The sequence below is a fragment of the Geotrypetes seraphini genome, chromosome 17 (assembly GCF_902459505.1).
Source record: "Geotrypetes seraphini chromosome 17, aGeoSer1.1, whole genome shotgun sequence".
Lineage (NCBI taxonomy): Eukaryota > Metazoa > Chordata > Amphibia > Gymnophiona > Dermophiidae > Geotrypetes > Geotrypetes seraphini.
Genome location: NC_047100.1, coordinates 25220098 through 25234926, shown reverse-complemented (window position 1 = coordinate 25234926; position 14829 = coordinate 25220098). Strand labels below are relative to the sequence as shown.

At 44.6% G+C, this 14829-nt stretch overlaps 1 protein-coding gene across 3 annotated transcripts in view; it reads left to right on the top strand.

The window, feature by feature from the left end:
* Positions 1-857: 857 nt before the first annotated feature.
* EOGT (EGF domain specific O-linked N-acetylglucosamine transferase) overlaps positions 858-14829 on the top strand; it is a 77747-nt gene continuing 63775 nt past the window's right edge. For 2 of the 3 annotated variants that reach the window (XM_033926588.1, XM_033926587.1), the window contains exons 1-7: positions 858-1019; positions 1102-1335; positions 5858-5955; positions 6620-6728; positions 9229-9323; positions 10307-10411; positions 10960-11066. In XM_033926588.1, the coding sequence (XP_033782479.1) occupies positions 1123-1335; positions 5858-5955; positions 6620-6728; positions 9229-9323; positions 10307-10411; positions 10960-11066 (727 nt within the window). In that variant the 5' untranslated portion in view covers positions 858-1019; positions 1102-1122. Of the gene's footprint in view, positions 1020-1101; positions 1336-5857; positions 5956-6590; positions 6729-9228; positions 9324-10306; positions 10412-10959; positions 11067-14829 lie in introns of those variants that run through there. The other variant, XM_033926589.1, reaches the window with a different exon arrangement.

The window sequence follows — 14829 nt, the reverse complement described above, 5'->3', positions numbered from 1 at the left end:
TGAACTGCTGCAAGAGAATGACAGCTACAACTAGGAAGTTTTAACATAAATTGATTTCTAGACTGCATAACCTTGCAGTTCTATGCGGTTTACAAAAGTCTAAAATAAAATACAACAATTAGGAATTTAAGATGAACCTTAATTGCCTAAAAAAGTGTTTCCTAAAATCTAAATAAGAAGATGAAACAGTAAACAACTGCTTAAAATCTTTGTTGTTGATTTAGTACTTAAGATTCATTTAGGCTAGGGTGTTATCTCTTAGGAAATGCCCTCTGTATTAAGGACAAAACAAGCTTTATAGTTTCCTATTATTTCACTGAGCATCACATTCTCTAGTAATGCTTACTGGGGCTTTTTTTGTAAGAGGAAATTTCTAGGCACAGGGATGTAATCTAGCTAGTCAGAGTAGTGTTGCCTGAGTAAATACTGGAGTATCCCCCTCCCCCCCTTACAAGTCAGCTTTTCAGAATCTCGCAAGAGATTTGTATACTGTGCACACGCTGTATGCAATTCAGTCTCGGAAGGGTAAGCTATAAATTGAAATCAAATGTATTTTAACCAGCAGAAGAAAAATCATAATTGTCCATTCCCTAAGCCAGGCCCACCCCTCGTTAAAACGGTTGCAAACGGGCAGGCTGCCCTAGCAGGAAGCAGACGGCCGCCAGTTTAAAGAGCAAGCCTCCCCTCCCCTCGCAGAGGCCAGCACGGAGCATGCGCACTCCGAAGGGCTACGAGACCGGAAGTGGCGGCGTTCCCTTTAACAGGCTGCGGCGCTTCCGGTTTGGCTGCGCGTGCGGGGCGGGCTGCGTTCGCCGGGTCTCGTGCTCCGCTGGCGGTGAGGCGGGAGACCGGGGAGGGGGGGCTGTGTCAAAAAAAACAAAAAGCAGAGCAGCGGTACAACGAACAGAAAGGAGCGCGCTGAAGTAGAATAAAGAGAGGAGCGCGCGGCAGTCACCTCACACTGCGAGCTCGCGCCGGCGTGCAGGTGCCTCAGCAGTGCAACAGCTGTTAATTAGCAGGTGAGTGGCTTTTATTGCCGCCCTTTTCGACGTCTTTGGTTCTTTTGAAAGCTAAAAAAAGTTATCATTTTTCCTTTTGCAGCTGTAGGGTTTGCCGGCTGTCATGCTGCTGCTGCTGCTCACGCTCGAGCTGCTCCGTTACCAGAACCTGGCTGGTTCCCGCCATGGCCCGGCTCCCGAGGCCGAAAGCTCTCCGCAGTTCCCGCCGTGCGGCTATCAAAGCGTTCGCTTGCCCGAAGAGCACGTGCCTTGTTTCTTGAACAGCGACAGGCGCGTTGCCAAAGCCTGCAAGCAGGATGCCCGTTGTCCGTATAAGGTCAGTGGTTCACTTGCTCTTGAGGGTGCTGCACTGGCGGGGATTAGTGCCCAGTATCTTCTGGAGTTGCGCTGTGTCCTCTAATCTCCCCGGAGCAATCTGATCAGGTGGAAACTTGAGGCTCCTTTTACAAAGGTGCGCTACTGGTTTCAGCAAGCAGTAGTTTTTTGGCTCCCGCGCGCGCTATAGGGTGCGCTAAAAACTAGCACATTTTTGTAAAAGGAGCCCTTAATGTAAAGGCCAGCTAGGATCTGGAATTTATTCTAAATATGGCCAAAAGATAACGAAGTCAAGGTAATTTTCAGAAAGGAGACCCCCCCCCCCCCCACACACACACACTAAAAGCATAAAAAAATCAATGCCTCTCTCTCTTTTTAAGTAACATGTTGGAATAGTGTTTAGTCTAAAAAAAAATTATGTGCAAGTTATTTCCATTCTGCCTGAGGGATGTGGCTTGTAGAAAGCAGATTTTTACTATCACTGCTCTTTAGCATTGTCCAGAAAAAAACTGCAAATTGAAGTTTTTCCCATGAATTTGATTGTGCTTGATCAGAAAATAATTTTTTTAAGTCCATCCTGGGGTTGCTCAAAGCCACTGATCACATAAAGCTACATTTTTCATAAAATTTGCTATTATTTTTGCTTAGTGGAGCAAATTTCTTTGTATTTACAGCTATAACTTTTTTTTATGTCTTCACACTTAGCAATGATGCATTGATAGAAAGATATTTTATGCAAAATTCTAGCAGTGTGTTTATTTATTTATTCAAAAATTTATATACCGCCTACAACTATGTGGTTTCCATGTCACATACATAAAATCTCGTTTCCCTACGATGATCACTCATAACATAGACGTGTCTAAACAGCATCATTAATCGCCCCCGTTATAAACGGGGACAGAGCGCAAATTCAATCAGTTCCGAAATACAAGCAAGCTGAAAGACAATTATCAACTGGAAATATACCTTAACATAAGAAGGCATTGGCAAATAATTACGTTTTTCAGCATTTTCTTAAAATTCATCCTCCCCCATACAAAGCCGTAGGATACCAGGCAAGGCACGCCATAGTTCTACACCAGCCACGGATATCATTGATGCTCTGATCCTAGCATGCATAGTCGACATTCTACTCTCCAAACTTATTTTCATCCCATTTACATCTCTAAGCTCTTTATTGTGGATTATAATGGAGATTTAGCATACTTCGCTAATAGCTAAACACGTAATAAGAACGTAAGAATAGCCTTACTGGGTCAGACCAGTAGTCTTACCTAGTCCAGTATCCTATCTTTACGGTGGCCAATCCAGGTCACATGTACCTGGCAAAAACCCAAGTAGTAGCAACGGTTCATAGACAACCCCGCAAAAGACAAAGGCGCACACCGACAACTGAGCGCAAGATGGAGGCGTGCACCGAAGAAAATTACAGTTTTTAGGGGCTCCGACGGGGGGTTTTGTTGGGGAGCCCCCCCAGTTTACGTAATAGAGATCGCGCCGGCGTTGTGGGGGACTTGGGGGGTTGTAACCCTCCACATTTTACTGTAAATTAACTTTTTCCCTAAAAACAGGGAAAAAGTGAAGTTTTCAGTAAAATGTGGGGGGTTACAACCCCCCACAACGCCTCCACAACGCAGCGCAATCTCTATTAAGTAAAGTGGGGGGGTTCCCCCCACGCCCCATCCCCGTCGGAGCCCTAAAAACAGTAATTTTCTGCGGCGCGCACCTCCGCGCTGCGCTCAATTGTCTGCACGCGCCTTTGTCCCGGCGTGCTTTTGACCTGACACCGTAGCAACATTCCGTGCTACTGATCCAGGACAAGCAATGGCTCCCCCCCTCTCCCCAGGTCTGTCTCTGTCTGTCTCAGTAGCAGACTATGGACTTGTCCAAACCTTTTTTAAAACCAGCTATGTTAACCGCTCTTACCACATCCTCTCGTAATGTGTTCCAGAGCTGAGTGAAAAAAATATTTCCTCCTATTGGTTTTAAAAGTATCTTCCCCCCCATATCTTCGAGTGTCTCCTAGTTTTAAGCGGGTTAAAAACACGGGCTCTCAAAAGTTCCTCGATCGCCACCAAAAAGTAAAAATCAGACAATCGTAGTTTTTCCAATTTTTTTTGTGACCATTTGGACGGCTATCCCAGTCATGATTCCCAACAATCTATTTTTTATATTTATCGAGTAGTAGCTTAGGGGATAATAATATCCCACAAATTACCATATCATAAGATAGCGGAATCACAGTCTCCAGAATCATATGGAGAGGTGACCTTAACAAACATTGCAAACATCCTAGACAACCAAACAGATGTAGAAGGAACAGAGTATACACTTCCATCTCACCATCGTTGTAGTATCCACACAAATAGTTTCATTGGCTAAGGATGATTTGATGATAGCAAGTCTCGCATCCGAGCTGCACTGGATCCAGTCAGATGCTGCCAGAGCGCATGCCAAATACTTGCTGATGCAAGCAATGCAGGCTCAGGCGGGGAAGGGGTAAAACGTGGACCTCGTGGATCTAAATCCGCACGTTCTTAAAAATCGGAGGTCCATGCCACTTGTAGTTAGTTTCTGGCTCTGACAGACCTCGGTGACAATTTAGCTCTGACGGATCCGTCTCAGCATAGGGAGGGAAAAGTATTAGGATCTGTCGGAGCACCCGAGGAACCAGAGGCTTGCCAGAATAAGTAATCAGTCAGTGTAAGTTATTCAGAGATGGGAAGACCGATCCCCAGAAATAGGTGTGCCTGCTACAATGTCTGAGGATATTTCAATTAAAAGCCACAGAACTGTTTGGGCTGATTCATTCCTGCTACTGTTTTCCGCTTACACACTGCGTGTTGGCTTTGACCGCTGCAACGTGTCAAACCCCAATTCCAACCTGCACCAAAGCCCGGGGACATCGCTCCTGGATGGCAAAGCTCTCCCATCCCCACAACGGTAGTCTCTGGCTCTGGCAGACCTCGATGACAATTTAGCTCGAAGACGTACTCAAAACAGATAGACAGACTAAAAACTGACAAATCTCCGGGCCCAGAACCAAATAAAGGAGACAACCCTGTGCACTTGATATATCCAGTCTCCAGCATTGTCCAACTGTGAAGGAAGTGTTTTTATTCTGAATAATACAAGCCTTCCATCCAGTACACTTATAGATAGCATCAGTGGACAGATTCTTATACTATGTAGGAACAGTTAACCGAGGAGCATTTTGAAATGCTATTAATGCTCAGAGCCAATAAGAAGCTCATTTGAAAATAAAATACTCGTCGTAATGTTTATATAGTTATAATTAATAAAATAACTTAACTACCTAATTAATTTTTTAGTAACTATTTACATTTAGTTAAGAGTAACCAATCAGTAACTAGTTACTTTTTATTGCATGCAACTAGTAACGGTAACTAGTTACTGTTTTTTGTTTTGTTTTGTTTTTTTACAGTAACTAGCACTGCATGGAGTGGGGTAAAACCCAGACTGAATTATTCTGCTCTGGAAAAAAAATGGGGTGAAGAGGGTATCTATATTACATTAGGGATTTCTATTCCGCCATTACCTTGCAGTTCAAGGCGGATTACAAAATAATTATCCAAGATGTATTACAACAAGAACTTACCAAAAAAAAAAAAAAAAAAAAATTGGTCATTTTCAAAAAGAGTGAGAAATGGGTAAGGTTATTTGTTTGGGGTAGTTGGCTTTAGTGAGAGGTGGAGTTTGAGACTTGCGGTATTATTTCTTTTTCAGAGTTTTCTTGAAGAGTATGGTCTTTATTTGTTTTCTAAAAGTCTTGTAGTCGAGGGATGCCGTCAGTAGATTGGCGATTTGATTGTCTAGTTTGGCTGCTTGAGTGGCCAGGAGGCCATCAAATCGTTTTTTCCGTTTGACCTCCTTAATTGGGGGGTATGAGAATGGGGTGTGAGTTTTCCTATGTCTGGTTGCGGTGTTGTGGATGAGGCGGTTATTCAGGTAGTTTGGACTGTCTCCGTATAAAGTCTTAAATAGTAGGCAGTAGAATTTAAATTGTATTCTTGCTGGGATCGGAAGCCAGTGCGATTGGAGATTTGCTTCTGTAATGTGATCATGTTTCTTTAATGAGTAGATGAGTCTTAGTGCTGTGTTTTGGATAGTTTGTAGTTTTGTTATGGTTGTAGGGCATGGGAGGTAGAGGATATTACAGTAGTCAAGTAGGCCTAGTATTAAGGACTGAACTATGAGCTGGAATTGAGTTTTCTCGAAGAATTTCCGAACTTGTCTTAAGTTTCTCATGACTAAGAATGACTTTTGTATTGTTTTATTGTATTGTTAAAATGGCACACATTAATGAAAAATAAATTTGTACGTTTTTATAAACTTCTGTGTCTCGGCACTTGAGTACAATGCATGCCTCTGTAAGGAAGATTTCTTGTGCCAAGGCACTTTGTTTCCTGAAGCAATGTAAGGCAATTTGTTGAAGTCTGTTGCAATCTCATGTAGAAAGGCTGGTTGGCCTTCTTTGAATGAATATGTTTGTTTTACAGAAGTACTTGAAGATTAAGTCCTGTTGGGGTTATGAGAAGTCCTGTAAGAAAGAGAATAGATTCCAGTATCCTGTGTGTACTCGGGTGGATGTTGGATGGTAAGTTTGAATGTGTCGAAGAGGATGGTGGCATTAAGTCTGGGCCAAAATGCAACTAGTATTGCATTACTGGAGAAGGAACAGATGAGACTAGAAACTATAGGGGTAAATGGGGAAAGGTGAGTTATCTCTTCCAGATAGTATTAAGACATGAGGGACCCTGTATGAAATTAGGTAGCATATTAATAGTATAGTATAGTTATTATATATACATTATACATATATTATATATATGTTATATAATAATGCATATATAATATATACATATATATAATGTATTAGATATTGTATATATATTACAATGTATTATATAATGTATTATATATGCATATATATAATGTATATATATATATAATGTTATATAATGTGCTGTTATTTTTACTGCAGTTACTGTTGGTTTCCTTTTCTTTGGCTTTCCACAGAGTCTAATCTTGTTGGATGCTAAAGGTCAGATTTAATGAGCATTATTTTGCCCCCACAGACAAATGGGGGAAGAAACTTTACTAAATCGGACCCAAAATATGCAAAAGCAGTTAGCATTCTAGAGGTCTTTCTAGGCTTTCTTTCCCGGGGAATCAAAACGCCTTGCTGTAACTTTTTTAAAGACTGTAAAAAAGTGAACTACTTCCTCTTAGGTAAGATGCCGGCCCTCTTTTTACACCAGGGCTAAAGACATTGAAGCCGCTCAGCAGGTTTTCTGGAAGCAAGCTGACTTTGGTTATGTCAAAGAGAGGCTGGAAGAAATTCGTACTTTCTGCACACCTGAGGCAGTGGTAGGTGCTTTTCATCCTATTAATGTAGAAACTGCAACTTTCTTTCTTTCTTTATTTTTTTAAGCTTGGTGGTAGTAGGTAGTCAGTGCTAGAATTAATATTTTCTGCACTGGGGCAGCTATACAGAATTACAGTAAAACCTTGATTTATGAGCATAATTCGTTCCGGAAGCATGCTCGTAATCCAAAGCGCTCGTTATATCAAAAAACGAATTTCCCCCTAGGAAATAATGGAAACTCGGACAATTCGTTCCACAACCCAAAAACTTTATTATAAAATACTGGGTTCATAGACGGTGGAGCGCAAGATGTCAGCGCAAGACAGAAGCGCGCGGGGGAAAATAATTTTTAAAGAGCTCCGACGGGGGGTTTGGGGTGGCAACCCCCTCCCACTTTATTGGTTAGTGTTTGCGCTGCTGTTGGAGGGGGGTTCGGGGGGTTGGAAACCTCCATTATAGCGAAAACGAAACTTTTTCTGATTTTTTTTCGGGAAAAGTTCCGTTTTCCCCCCCACCCCCGCAACAGCAGCGCGAACACTAACCAATAAAGTGGGGGGGGGGGATTGCCACCCCAAATCCCCCAGTCGGAGCTCTTTAAAAATTATTTTTTCTCCCGCGTGCTTCTGTCTTCCGCCAAATTGTCTGCGCGCTGGCATCTGTCGCGCGATTATCCCGTCACCAAAATACTGTATGCTGTGAGCGCTTGTGCTATGGGTAAATTGGGCGCGATGCTTCTATTGCGTTCAGCCGTGCTCTGCGTAAGATGCGCACGCTTGAACCGTGGGTTCTGATGACGTGATGCATGTATATGTGCTTGTACTGTAAGATGACGCTCGTTTATTGACTTACAATTTAATAAAATGTTTCGCTCTTGCAAAACACTCGTACTCGCTGTCCAAGGTTGGACTGGATATCCGTACCTCCTCTCCCCAACCTTACCAATGACATTTCTTGTATGAGTGCTCTCTTCTTTGGGGGGCTATTCCTCTGACAGCAGCTCCAGTATTATAGACTGGTGATTCTGACGTCAATGCTGGCCAAAGTGGTAGAGACTATTTTATAAAGAACAAAATTAGCAGATGCATAAGTATGGATTAATAAAACAAAATTAACTTGGATTTGGTCAAGGGAAGTCTTCCAAGTTTCATTTAAAAATTTGATGTAAACGCTTAGTTTTCTAAGCGATATAGAATTGGCCCAGGTTTAAGGCAAAAAGTTTTCTAAAGTATCCGAATCTAATTTCTTAAGTTTCAAAAGCATCTTTAAAAAAGAAAGCTCTTTAGAGATCCTTTAAATCTCTCCAGAACTGTATCCTCCCTTAAATAAGCTGGTAAGATGTTCCAGAGTTGGGCGAAGGGGTGAATAAATACACTTCCCCCCTCCGTATTCACGGGTTAGGGGCAGAGCCGGCCTGCGAATATGGAAAAACCGCGAATAATATTCGGGCCGGTTCTGCCCTTATCCCCCAGCTATTTTTAGCCCTGTGAGCCCCCCTTAAGCCTTACCTGGTGGTGTAGCGGGTTTTCGGGGCAGGAGTGTTCTTCCCACGCTCCTGCCCCATGCAGATCGCTCGCAGGAAATGGCTGCCTTGAGCTCCCGTCGTCTCTTGACCCATTTCCTGCGAGCGATCTGCAAGGGGCAGGAGCGTGGGAAGATCGCTCCTGCCCCGAAAACCCGCTAGACCTCTAGGTAAGGCTTAAGGAGGGGGGGGGGGCGTTTAGAGGGCTTAAAATAGCCCAAAAATGAAAGTAAATTTTTTTTTTCATTTAAAACCACGAATAAGCGAATCCGTAAATACGGAATTCGCGAATACAGAGGGGTGAGTATATGTGGATAAAGGTGAGCCAGTTGTGAGGGCCTGGAAAGCTGCTTCCTCTTGCTTCAACCTACTCTGGTCACTGAATTTAGCTAGATGGCCTGAAAGTGAAGTCCTTAATTTGCCGAGAGGACAGAGAGAGCGTGAATAGCAACTTCCCTGGTGTATGTCATCCATGGTCTGGAAGTCCTAAGGCTGAGGAGGGGTAATTTGGCCTTTGTGTTTCTCCGGCCTTTGCTAAGATTGCTGATGAAGCTACAAGTTAGAATCAAATTGTTGTTGTTTTTTTTGTTTGTTTTTTAACTTTATTCATTTCAAAACTTAAAATCAAGTATAATAATAACATACATCAATTAAACTTTCAAATATACTTGAAATCTTACAAATATTCCTCATAATAAAAATAATATCCCCCCCAAACCAATTATGTAGAATCAAATTGTAATGTGGGTTTGTTTGTTTTACGTAGAAAGTAATCCATTGAAAACAAACTTAAGCCAATGAATTGATTTCATACAGGCCACCAAATGAATGGATAATCTAGCTGTGAGAGGCTCTATCTCTGTGCCAGTCTACTAATCCATCCAATTTCCTGAGGGCAAAGAGTGTGCCGAGTGTAAATTTTTTTATGTGTAAAACTTTAATGCGGGTTGTTTTTGACCTTTTTTTTGGTTTTACTCTTTCAGGGAGACTCGTCGCTTTCTTGCTCAAGCAACTTGCAATATTGCAGGGCCGCAAACTTGTATATTGATCTAAGCAAGCCAAAAAGGAGCCAGGACAGGTTTGCAAAATTCCATTTTTGTTGCCATGCATGAAAAAATATTTCACCCATGGTGGATCTCCACCATATCTCCAGTTTTTTTTTTGGTATTCCTGGTATTTCTTTACCATTGGTTGTGGTTTATTTTAGTCATGAATATGCATGGGGCAGATTTGCATGCCTAAAACCTCTACTGTAACCTATTTGTTAGCCTATTTGTTGTCATGACTAAGTCTGTTTTCAAACGATTGTGAATGTCTACTTGTAACCCATTCTGAGCTTCTGGGAGAACGGGATGGAAATCAAAATAAATAAACCTCCCATTGTATGCAAATCTTTCTCGTGCATATTCATTAGGACTATCCTGAAACCACGACTGGCTGGTGGTCCTCCAGGACGGGGTTGGGAAACCACTGGTTTATTGCACTTGATATAAACAAAGCAGTTTATAAATAAAGGCCCCCTTTTATCAAGCCGCGTTAAAGTTTTTTTTTTTTTTTTTTTGGGGGGGGGGTTAATTTCCAGCCAATGCGGTAAAAGCTACAATGCTAATAGAATCGGAGCTTTTACTGCAGCAGCCAGCGATTTAAAAAAAAAACAATAACAAAAAAACCCCAACTAACAAAACCCCTAATGTGGCTTGATAAAAAGGGGGCCGAAAAGAAGAAAGGAATGCCACAGTAGAATCTGACTGATAGTAGTAAAAATACTTTAGAAGTACTGGGCCAGTTTTTAGCGCTTTATCAGTGATAAGCCTATGGGGCCTGGGTCAAATGTGAGAGGGGAAGATCTCTGTATTCCCACGTGCCATGTTATTTGTAGATAACCAGAAGCTGTTGAGGTTAAGAGAATTTTCCATAATGATGAAAAGTGTAGTAAATGTCAGCAAATGTTAATTTTATTTATTTTTTTTGTTTATTTCCTTCTTGAATGTCATTCTATTGTACTGCACTGTACGCATCACAATGTACATCCATGCTCTGAGAATTTTCTCCTTATGTCAGATTTAGGGAAGATTTTTTCCAAAAGGGTGAAATCGGCGGTCGCTGCAAGCTGGACAGACGGGAATTCCTGGCTCAGAACCAGTGTAAAAGCCCTTTACAGTCTTGGTAGGACTTGGTTAATTTTTCCTCTCTCTCTCTGTCTGTCCCTGTTTAGGGTGAAGCAGTTGGTCAACTTGCTCTCTCTTGAAGCCTGCAGTTATCAATCGGCCTTACATTCTAGGATATACTGTATTTAATTTAATGCAGTGTTTTTATATACCGCTAAATCATCGCACTGGCTTCGAAGCGGTTTACAAAAACATATCAAATTTTATTTATAGAATGGTGAAAAGTCTAATCAATTACTTTGAGTAATTTCCTTCTCTGTCCCAATGGACTCGCAGTCTAATGTAATGTAATTTATTTCTTATATACCGCTAAACTCCGTTAGGATTCTAAGTGGTTTACAGAAAAAATAGACAATAGGGTGCATTAAAATTATAAGTAAACTATAGTATGAAAAGGAATAAACAGACAATTACATGCCAGGGATAGATAAAGGGAAGGATGAGGGGGAAAACCCAATACAATATTTACTGCAATGAGTTGGGGACACTGGTGGTCAACCCAGTCCACAATATTTAAAAAGAAATGTTTTGTAATTTTACAAATAGGTTTGCAGAACTGAATACATTCACTGCTTTAAAGTTTCGACCACTGGAAGATGGAAAATGTGATATTATTATTGAAAAACCAACTTACTTCATGAAATTAGATGCAGGTAACTTTATTTCATTATGATGCAGGCTAAGGAGCACTTTTAACAAATTCTGGTTTTAAAAAATGGCCTTAGCACATCCTTAATGAGGGTCTTTCCTGCATGCTAAGGCCGTTATTTCATTTTAATGTGCATTGGAAAGGTTTTTACCGTTTGCTACAGTTTGACGCACATCAAAGTGAAAGAATGAAATGAAAAACTTCACCAGTGAGTCAAAAAATAAAAGAATGAACCAGTGTGATTTATCCTGCACAGATTTTTTTTAAATGCCATTTTTTTTAACACTTGGGGATAATTTTATAACTGCTTTCTTGCATATTACTGCATATTACAGTATATTACAGTATATTACTGCTGGCAGAATTCTACACATAAAAAATTGCAAAGCTTATTTGTAGTGTTTTGTGTAGAATTTTTCCTATCCTGAAGTTGAAATTCCTTCCTGCCTTTTACTTTCTCAGGTTTCAGCCTCCTCAGTTCTCCCTCTCACTCCACTGCAATTCTGTCTCCCTCTAAACCACACCCCTCTCTCACTTACACCCTGAATCCCCTCCTTGGCCCCCATGGTCTGGCATCTCTCTCCACTGGCTAAGAATCTCTTCCTCCCTTCCCCTCCCCTTTCTGGTCATGGTCACCCTCTCTACCATCCCCCACCCATACTTGCAGGTCCAGCTTCCATAACACCCTACCCACCACCCCTTGTACCCTGAATCACTTCCCCCATTCCTCGTGGTCTGAAATCTCTTGCCCCCTCTCTACTTGGCCAAGCATCTCTTCCTTCTCACCCCCTTCCCCCCCCCTACTTGTATGTCTAGCATTCATGTCCCCTCCTCTTCCATTTCAGCATCCGTGTCCCCCTACTCTTCCATCTCGTCCCGTCCCCTCCCCGCATGGGTCTGGCCTCTCTCCCCCATGAGATCCTGTGTGGCTCCTTAAACAGCAGCAGCAGTGGTGGTGGCCAGCCAGCAGAGACAGTACTGTGAATAGGCTGCTTGTGGATGGTCCCACCAGGACCCTTTGCTGCGTCATCCATCCACAGCACCTGATGTGGAAGAGGGAAAAGCCCATAACAGTTTGGTTTTAGTGGTGTTTAACTTCATACGCACAAAGGAGGCCCAGTCTTGAAGTCTAGACATGCAATAGTTAATATCTACTGTTAAATTTATCAATGATGGGTCCACTTACGTATACTTCAGGGTGTACTCAGATGCCAAAATTGAATTGAATCAGGTTGGGCAGACTGGATGGACCATTCGGGTCTTTCTTTAGCACTCTCCAGACCAGTAGAGGTTAACTTTACGAATGGGTATATATCTAATCATGACCAGCAGGTGGAGACTGAAAACAAAACTTTGGGACAGTATATACTATCCTCCCTTCTCTATTTCCCTCAGTCTTCTTTCAGTCTCCAGCAGGTGTTGAGTGATCTGTACCCATCTCTTTTGGTAGGGCTGTTGGAATTTGTTTAGGGGTTTATTGTCCCTGTTTTTGGCCGGACGGAGCTTGGTCGGGCCCTGTTTGGGGGTCCGTCCGACCTCGGGGGTGTCAAACCCGGCGGGTCACGAGCGGGGTCCCTCCCCCCACTTCCTCCACCTCCCCACATTTTTTTAGAGGAGCCTCAGCAGTAAGCCTTGCCCCCTAAGTCAAGCAAGGCATATTGCTTCGAGAGCCTGTGGAGTCTGTTCTGTAAAAAAAAAAAAAAAAAAAATCCTGAGGTAGTGCTGGTCTGAAGGGTTGTTTCCCTTTAAGAAAACTGTATTTTGCTGTATTTTTTCATGTAACCAGCACTTTTTTATAGCTAGGTCGCGTCTGGAGCAATTGTGCCCTTCTCCGGGGGAGTAGGCCACAATTTTAGTCCAGCCGCGAGGCACTCGCGGCCGGCCTGAACTCGGCGGTTTGGGTCGGTGAGGTGGTGGAGCTCCGTCGGCAGCGGCTGCAGGCGCCCAGAGCTCCCCGCCGATGGTGCCTCGCGAGTCGGCTTGGAGCAGTGGGGAAGCCCGGTCTTCCACAACCGCCCACGGAGGGATTCCCCGAAGGATTCCCTCTCAGCTGATTTTTTGACAGCTGATGCCGACTTGCCTGTCTTAGCGGCTGGGACTGTTCAGTCTTCTCAGCCGCTACAGGCCATGGAGGGAGCGTTTTTGGCGGGAACTTCGCCATTTTCTTTGTCTGGCCCCTCCATTTTGTCTGCAACCTCAGGTGACCTTCCCCCTGTATGGCGAACACAGGGGCAGGTTTCAGCATGGACCCCTGCTGGGGCAGGGAGTCCCTGGGGACCCCCAGGGGTTTTTTGCCCCCAATTTATTTTCTTTCTTTGTGCGGACTTTTGGGGGTCCCACGTGCGCCTGTGGGGTTTCGGGGGGGGTTTCCCTCCGCGCCCCCTATGGCTTTGCCTCCCTCTTTTCGTTTGGCGTCCCCTCTTCCTCCTCCCTCATCCAAGCGCCCGCGGGGGGGCTTGGATTGCGAATTGGTGGGCGGAGGAGCGTGTTGGCCTGGTTGAGGACCTGGCTGCTTTGGCGGGCTTCCAGGATCCTCTAGAGGGGACGCCTGTTGGCAGCGGGGCGGCGGGTTTCCCGTCTTCCAGAGCAGATGCGTCCGTGGTGCGCTTTTTTATTCAGAGGGATGAGCTTTTAGACCTGTGTAGCAGGTCTCCTTGGTGCTGCATTTTTGCAGTGGCGCCGCCGGAGACCCCGCGTATGGGGGCCCCTCTGCTTCAGGGGGTCTGTCCTGGTTCCCGCTCTTTTCCTGTGCGTCAGGATTTGCGGGATTTTGTGTTGGCGCAGTGGCCTATGGGCGCAGTTTCGTTTGGTGTGCGCCTTGGCTCTTGGGTATCCCGTCCCGGAGGGAGGTAGGGCTACCTTAATTTCGCCAATGGGGAACGCGGTGGTCTCGGCACTTCCTAAGCGGCATACCGTGCCTGTTATGGACGGTTCTGCTCTTAGGGTCTCGGAGGCGCGTGCGTTAGAGACTCTTCTTAAGTATGATTTTGATGTCTCTGCCTTTGGGGTCCAGGCGGCTGTTTGTGGGGAGCTAGTCGCTCGCGCCGTGTTTCGGTGGGCTGAGCGTGTCCTGGATCGGGAGTCTGATGACTGGTCTCTAGTGGATCAGGAGGTAGCGAAGATTGCGATGGCTGCCTCGTTCCTCTCAGATGCTCTTTATGACTTGGTGCGGATTTCGGCTAAGTCTATGGCATGGCCGCGCGGCGTATTTTGTGGCTGCGCGCTTGGGCGGCGGATTCTGCGTCCAAAGCTAAGTTTACTAAAGTTCCCTTTAGGGGGTCTTTTTGTTTGGAGAGGAATTAGATGAGTTGATTCAGACTCTGACGGACTCGAAGGTGCCCCGTCTGCCTGAGGACCGTGCCCGCCCTGCGTCTAGGTGTGGGGCTGCCCGGGGGCGTTTGCGGGAATTTCGCAAGTATCGCCCGGGGCGTGGGGCTGCTTCTTTCCCGGCTCAGGGTTTTTCCCGGGGTCGGTTCTTCCAGCGCATGCAGCCCTTTCGGGGGGCCCGTCGGGGGGCAGGGAATCCCTCCGCCGGTTCCCCCGCTTCCCGTCCTGCGCAATGACTCCTTGCCGGCGCCCCCTTTGGTTCCGGTGGGGGCCCGGCTGCGCAAATTTTTCCCCAAATGGGCCGAGATCGCGTCCGATCAGTGGGTCCTTGAGGTGGTGCGGGACGGTTACGCTCTGGAGTTTACCTGCTCTCTGCCGGACCTTTTCCTCGCTTCTCCATGTCAGACTCCATGGAAGACGCAGGCTTTTCGTCAGACCCT